General features: G+C 38.9%; 1 protein-coding gene across 1 annotated transcript in view; it reads right to left on the bottom strand.

Moving 5' to 3' along the window:
- Positions 1 to 6063: 6063 nt before the first annotated feature.
- Positions 6064 to 7916, bottom strand: part of LOC103807805 (histone-lysine N-methyltransferase setd3-like) — a 16249-nt gene continuing 14396 nt past the window's right edge. Inside the window, exons 7-8 of the mRNA XM_009080552.1 lie at positions 7176 to 7336; positions 6064 to 6552 (exon numbers count right to left, since the gene is read on the bottom strand). Coding sequence (XP_009078800.1) covers positions 6109 to 6552; positions 7176 to 7336 — 605 coding nt within the window. The 3' untranslated portion in view covers positions 6064 to 6108. The remainder of the gene's footprint in view (positions 6553 to 7175; positions 7337 to 7916) is intronic.

The raw sequence follows: 7916 nt of genomic DNA, 5'->3' as shown, positions 1-7916 counted from the left end.
TGATATTTGACTATGAATGTTGTGCAATTGAGCTGGGGCACATATTAATAGTGCTGGATAGTTCCTACCCCTGGACTTGAAGTGAGCAGCACTGGACTGAGGATTTGTGATGGTGGTATCATCATTTCTTTTGGGTACTAGTACTTGTACTGCTCAATGCAAAAAATATACAGGAAACACTACTGACTCATCTGCAAACTCTTCTTCAATGGATGACACCATTTAAAATCAATAAATATGCTTTTTGATGGACACTTCTCAGAGGTTTCAAAAGTGTCAATGCAATTTTTAAGTGATGGCTTAAAGAGACACAACATGCCAGTGCATCCTTGAGGAACTGATGCCACTACACAGAAACAAGGGTTTATATTCATCTAATCTTGTGGGTCACTGAAATCCAGGTATTATTGAAAAATGGAGTATAGTAGGCTCTGGTCATCTGAAAACATCATCACCACTACAGTGAAGCTGGAGAGGGACTCTTTGTTAGGAGCTGCAGTGACAGAACAAGGGGTAATGGGTACAAATTGAAGGAGGGGAAATTTAGGTGCGATATTAGGAAGTTTTTTCCTGTGAGGGTGGTGAGACACTGGCCCAGGTTGCCCAGGGAGGCTGTGGCTGCCCCAACCCTGGCAGTGATCACAGCCAGGTTGGATAAAGCCTTGAAAAACCTGCTCTAGTGGGAGGTGTCCCTGCCCAGGGCAGGGGGTTGGAACTAGATGATCTCTAAGGTCCATTCCAACCTCTAAAATTCTATGATTCTATGATTTCCTTACTCATTTCGCTTGTTTATGCCTTTCAGCTGTGGTTAGATGCTGCTGTGGAGCTGTGGGAAAAATCACGCATATATGTGAGAAAAATTAAAGTGACAAATTATGGATTTGCATAATTAGAAGCTAAGGTAGAGTAAGTTAACAGGGATGTAGGTGGAAGTGATATTAAACAGCTTAATGGGATGTATACTTTTTTATTTAATTTATCTGGAGTCTGTTTTACGCTATTCCTTTATTTCAAATCCATAGCAGTTCTGGTCCTTTTGTTACTAACTGTTCAATAGTATCTTGACAGCAGAACTACATCTTCGTTCTCATTTAATAACTATTTATCATTCTGTATCTGCCCATTTTCAAGAAGGAATAAAGTTAAGTGTTCCAGAAATTGGAAAAAATTGAAACTTGACCTTTATTAAGTGGGTTAATTGTCACAATCTCAGCATGTATGAAATTAATGACCAAAAAGTGGAACTTCAGAGTTTCAGAAGACTAGGTTAATGTCCAAAAAAGTCTAAACTCTGACCTTCTTGACATATGCCAAAAGAAACAGCCACCCTAATAAATTACTACCTGTGTGCAATTATAATAAACCATTCCTAGCATCCAATCACTTGAATTAATTGCTGCAAGGCAGTTGGACTTTCTTACAGATATTTAAGGCAATCTAAACATTCCTTTGCAGTTCATAGGAGGCAGTTTGTGCTTGCCTGTTTCAGTATGGAGATTCAGTTTTCAGGCACATTATTCATACCTTTGGACCACAAATCTGTACACAACCCCACTTACTAGTGCTGAAAAATTAGGAGCCTTGGTTAAGTTACTAACAGCACTAGAAGTGGTGAAACCAGTAGACTAAAGCAAAGGGAATGGAATTTCCCTTAAACCATACCATAAAGCAATTGTTGGATGCAGGACACCTACAGTGTTTCCAAATTTCAGCCTTACAGAGGAGAAAGACAACTTTTGTGAACAAACTGCAGAATATTTAAATCAAACAGCATTCACAAAAAAAAAAGACCTAAGTAAACAAGAAAGAAATAATCCATTTCCACTGATCCAAGCCAGTAGCACAATGTGAAAGCTAAGGCCTTTAAGGACTAAGGACAGTGTACAAGGCAAACCCCACATTCCTCAGAAGGACATGGGCACCATATACTGCCCAATGTATGCTGCTATAAGAAATAGCTTATTCAAGCATAGTTCAATACCTCTTGCGGATCATCCAAGAGTATAAGTACTAGAGCACTTTGCATTCAGCAGAAGACTGCAAAATAGAAGAGAATGGGTGTTTTGGTTTCTGGTTGGTACCATATAGGATAGGCACTTTGGCAAAATTGCAAATTGTCATGGGTTTTATTTGCATTACTGAAGCTGAAGTTTATGTCACTCACACTAACTCTACAGCAGTCAATCAATCAGTTTTGAAATACAGTGAACACACCAATGAACCTAAGGAGACACAAAACCCAAAAGAAACCAGGACCATTCATGGCTTCTTTTTCTTAATTATGGATCGAGATTTTTTTTTTAAAAAATTTTCACTGAAAAATCCTCCACATGGTTTCCAAACTTGTGGCATTTGTTAGGAAATAGATGTAGAAACCGAGAACTGCTAAGGAAGCTCTTCTAAACCGTGAGTCACCAATTTGTGTGCTGTACTTTGCACAGCACGCAATGCAGGCAAAGAAGGAAACATGATAGAAGCTATTAAATATAGATGGTAATTACGTGAAAACCATGTGGTCATATCTGATTTCAACGAGGATCAGTTAAAAATCTTCTAGAGAAAAGGGGATGGGTGTTGCTTGATGAGATAAATTGGTAGAGCAATGTTTTTTCTGAGTGCTCCTGTTGGGCAGAGCCTGAGAAATAGCTGGACTGACTTTCAAGTCCATAAAATTGCAGAAGAGCAGTGGATTTTGGGAGCACCTTTCTTGTGGCTGACTGAAACACTTCAAATGATGCTTCATAATGACTTCACATGCCTTGCTGTAAAATAAGGGTGATAGAAGGGGCAGCAGCAGTTATGAAACACTGTTTCTAAACATGTGAACTAGAGAAGTTCATGTAACTTAAATCTTCCAGAGTATCTGCATCACTATTGGCATCTGGATCTGACGCTGGAGGATGTGCTATAGGGTTTAGGGGTTCTAGCAGAGTGGCAGGTTAATGGTTGGACTTGGTAATTTTAGAGATCTCTTCCAACCTTGATGATTCTATGATTCTCTAATCTTTGAATCATGCAAGTTTCATGACTCCATGGTGATCATTCCTCTCGAAAGGCAAGTGAGACTCAAGAAGTTACTATTGAGCTGCACAGATTTTCTGTACATGTTGCCTTTTAACCATGCCCAAAGGAAACAACATTTGTTTTAGCCAAGAACCTAAACCATCATAAGAAGCTCCACAGCCAGAAGGCTCTCAGCTCTCCTTTACTCATGACAGCACTTAAGCTAAGGCTGAACTTACACTTTTGAAGCGTTTTTCAGAGTGGAGGTTGTTGCTCAATTTTGTACATTCAACTTTATCAACAGGGTGATATGGACATCATCTCCCAGTACAGATCCAAACTACTTATAGGTTGTTAAGGAAACGATTCACCAGTAGGTAGGTTCATGTAAAATTCAAAAGGTTTTTTTGGGTTTTTTTCCCCCCTGTTTTGTTTTTGGAGAACAGTCCGAGAAATCCAAGTGATGTCTTTCTTACAGGAATGCTTTAGATAGCTAAACAGAAGCAAGATTTGGCATTTAGCCTGGGATTAGTGTGAACAGCCTCTTAACCAAACATTATGAAGAAAGTTAACTTTAAAATGCTTTGAAAGGTCTGTTTTCATGACAGATGGTAATAAGGGCTCATCAGTGCCAATTTTTTTTTGTTTCCACCTCAGTTTTCAAAAGCTTAAGTTTTAGGTTAGTGCTTCTGAGGAACCATTACATGCATAGAGGAAAAATGCAAATTACAAAATTAGATTACTCACTATTTTTATTGTGTGCAACATATTTTTCTAAATAACACTAACAGATGAAGAGTAAGAATTTGACCATGCACTCAACAGACCACTTTCCCTTTCTGTTTACTAGAATCCTCCTTTTTTTTTTCACCTTTTTCTATTTCTTACTTAATTTTTCTCAGTACACCTGGACAGGTATTCCTCTCCCCACAGACCCCGAGAGATACAGCAGTTGGTAGCAGATAAAGGGGTTGTTTGTATAATACACTCACTAGTGAAGACATGGTAGAACTATATTTTATTCAAGAAAACCCACACATTCTGTCCTGTGGTGACCACAGGCTTTGCTAAGCCATAGATATTAGCAAATACTGGAACAAAATACAGTGTATCAGATTGAATCAAAGCATTTAACTTCTGAATTACAGTTATCATTTCCAGGGAAGGCTAATTTCAGAATTGCATCATAGTATCTAGTACAACGTTGTGCAATATTAAGTGGCAGAAACAGAAATGGAATATTGGTCCTAATAAAAAAAAAACAACCCGAAATGTAATGACTTTTGTATGACATTTCAATTGTCAAGACAACAATTCATAACATTCTACCAAAGGCAGCATATAATTACAAAAATACTGGTCCAGCATCTTGTTAGTGATGAAGCAATATCCAAGGTGCAATGGCAACTTGCCATTCTTAGTGAAATACTTTTTAAAAAACTATTTTTTTCTATTTTCCCCTCACTGATACTAGCTGAACACCAGGACTGCTATGACAACCTGAAAGTCACTATTTAAATGTGCATTGCACCAAAGATTGATGCAAAAACCACATTTTCCAAGTTGCAGTATAAAAGAAGCAAAATCTAGTAAAACTATGAATATGCCAAAAGACATTTTACTGCAACTGATCTTAGATAAGCAGCTTGCAACCTCTATTGAGCTTTAAACAGCTGTCCAAGCTTTCCACTCTATCCATTATCTTGAACTTAAGGATACAAAGGTCAAAAACAAAGTCCTTAATATCGAGAACTGAATCACTTTATCCTCCTCTCAATTCACCCACAAAATAAAAGTATTCTGCCCTCCTCTTCTCCCAATACCCAGGTAATTCCAAAGTCAAGCCTTGGAATTACCCCTGTTCTGATATTGCACGGTGCAAGGATTGTATTGTTTCCACCTAGACGGTAAAACATTTAGTATGAGGGTGACCAAAACTGCTGGTGACAGTTGACCTGCTTAACTTGTGGAGGTATCCCAAGAAATGTGCATCAGATGAAGACACAATCTAAATGGCAAGGGGCACTGCAGACTTGACTGTGGTCTGGACTTGGGCCACAAATACATCAGCCTGCTTGCCATTTCCTTCAAGAAAGCAGCATCAATTAATATCTTAACCAAAAGACGAAGTTGAGTAAGATCAGGTAACCGTGTCACATTCAATGTTACATCCAACAACACAGAAATAAAGGAGGAGAAGACAGGAATATCAACAATATTTTCCTTTTAATAATGGTTTAGTCAAAGGTGTAGCTTTGAAAATCTCTAGCTAGTTGTGAAAACCTGAAGAAGCTGGGAAGCAACCTCACTTTGAACAGTACAGTTTAAAGCTGTGGCTTGGCCTATCTGCTTTCAAAATCTCCAGTAGCTCTGCCAACCTTGTAAATAAAAAGTACCGTCTGGAAACGAAAAGTAGTCAGCCTTTAAAAGTTGGTGAGTGTTGTATTGTAGCAGCCTAACTCTGACTGGAAAAGAAAGATGAGATACTCTTATACAGTAAACAAAAGACGAAGTAAACTGAAATCTTCAGAGATCACTTAAGTGTACACAATTTGGATTCTCATCAACATTTAAAACTACCCATCATAAGGTTGCCACCTTACCTTGTTCTGGACTGGCACACCTGATTTTAAACAGGTTTTCCTCCAGTCTCCCAAGTTTCTGATCCTCTCATCCAGTTTTCTGCTGTACTGCTCTCCCACCTTCATGCTGAATACCGAGTCAGTCCTGCCTTCTGCTTTTCTTGGCAGGAGGCAGAGCAAGCTTTTAATTTCGGTAGTCAGAGTGACAGAACAACAAAAGCACAGCAGATAGAAGAGCTTAATTCTTCCCCAGGAAGAAAATACATTTGGTTCAACAAAGGGCTGCAAAATCTTCCAAAGGCACCTCTTTCCCCAGCTTCTGCCTGAAAGCAAGATGGCAATCTTAATTGAAAAGGGATGCTAAATCTTTTAAATAACTTAAAAATTCATTTTTTTAATATAAAGCAGCAAACCCATTTTTTCTCTGCAGAAAGAGAAATGTTAACAAAGAAACACACCAACATAAAAGCACTGTTCATAAACTTCAGCTGATTTAATTTCACAAGAAGGTAAAATTTTAGGACTATTCTTTAACCTCATCAGTACTTTCTGAAGAAGATTCTTTGGCATCTTCAGTCCCTCTGTTGCTCTTCTCCTTATTTAGATTTTCACTTTCTGATTTGGTCCCATTAAATAGAGAGTTTTCACCGTTTACAAACCCATTCTCTGTGACTTCTGCATCAATGGCTTCATCAATCTTTAAGTCTCCTTGCTCTTCCACATCTTCTAGATTTCTCAAGACAATAGGGAGACTAGAGTCTGCCACAGTGTTCTCCAACAAGGCGATATTGCTCTCTTCATATTTAGGAAGTGGAGCTCCATCCGCCATTTGTTTGGTATAATACTCTCTGCTAGCAGCTGCACTCTTCACTGCTTTCTCCAGGATCTCCTTCTCACCCAAGCGCAATTTGATAGCCATTACTGCATGTGAAGTAAGGTCATGAGTCTTCAAGAAGGATTTATCATCCTGTTAGAAAAGAAAAAGCAAGTTTGGTAGTAACAACCAACACGAGAAAACAACCCCTCACCTCTTCTCTCTATCTGTTAACGGTAAGCGACACTAGGTTCTTCAGGCTGAGCCAAATGGATGTGACAGGGGGGTCTGCAAGGAGCCCCAGTGAAATTTGTCATGAATTCATCAAGAAGCCCAAAATTTCTCCATATAAACCAGTCTGCACAGCAAGCAAAGTCAAGAGACTTCACAGATGTATGCAACATTTCACTGATTCACTTGCAATAGCAGCACATTTCTTTGCAGTCTGCAGAATGCAACTAACAGCCAACAAGTTGAAACTGCTTCCCCATCTTATGTGCAGAGAAAAAAGCAGGTAGACTCTATCTGGAGAATCAAAGGGAAAAATACATTACCAAAATTACATTAACAAAATTGTCTTTTTTGCAATCTTATTTGATTTTCCTTAGGTAATGCAAAACTGTTTCTACACTTTCAAAAGTACAGAATGAATTATGTACTAACATTCAGATTGAAGTTTGCAAAGACAAGATGGAGGGCAAAATATCTTTTCCTACAATCACAACACACACAGAGAACATTTCAGACATTTAAATTACAGATCATGATAATTTTACCTCCACGGTTGTTTTATAGGTTTTCAAAAGAAGGGATGCTCTGGCTTCTAGGAATGTCCAAAGTTTAACTTCATTGTCCCAGCTAATGGGAAACTCAGAGTTCCCCAGAGTGAAGATTTTGTCAATGGCATGTTCACCTATCAAGTGTTCCTTCAGCTCTTCTGCAATAAGTATAAAACCAATCTGTTAAAAAACAATCTCATCATTCACTCTGTCAGTTGACAAACTGCAGAAAGATTTTGTTTCAATTGTATAGATATGAGCAGCTAACAAAAAATAACCCTCTCATCAAGTCAGAATTATCAGATATGCTGGTTAATTCTAGGATTTGCTTCAAAGAGATAATTGGAAGTCTTGAGGTTAACAGAAAATTGGGCCTTCTGCTCCACTTGGAAATAAAAACATTTTAAAAATCACAGCCTCTCATATACAGCCTGAGCCAGTGACAGCAGGGCAGAATGTTTTGTGTAATACTTAGAGAATCATAGAACCAGCAAGGCTGGAGGAGGCCTCTAAGGTCACTGAGTCCAACCATTACCTGACACTCTGCTGGAACCCCCAAACCAGATCCTCCAGTGCCAGATCCAGACACCTCTTAAACACTTCCAGGGATGGTGACTCTACCACCTCCCTGGGCAATATCCCAGTGCCTGAACACCCTCACAGGGAAAACATTTCTCCTCACATCCAATCTGACTCTGCCCTGGCTCAGCTCAAGGCCATTCCCTCTATCCTCTCCCT

Source organism: Acanthisitta chloris, unplaced genomic scaffold (assembly GCF_000695815.1).
Source record: "Acanthisitta chloris isolate BGI_N310 unplaced genomic scaffold, ASM69581v1 scaffold1868, whole genome shotgun sequence".
NCBI classification, from domain to species: Eukaryota; Metazoa; Chordata; class Aves; order Passeriformes; family Acanthisittidae; genus Acanthisitta; species Acanthisitta chloris.
This window is presented reverse-complemented; position numbering and strand designations above follow the sequence as displayed.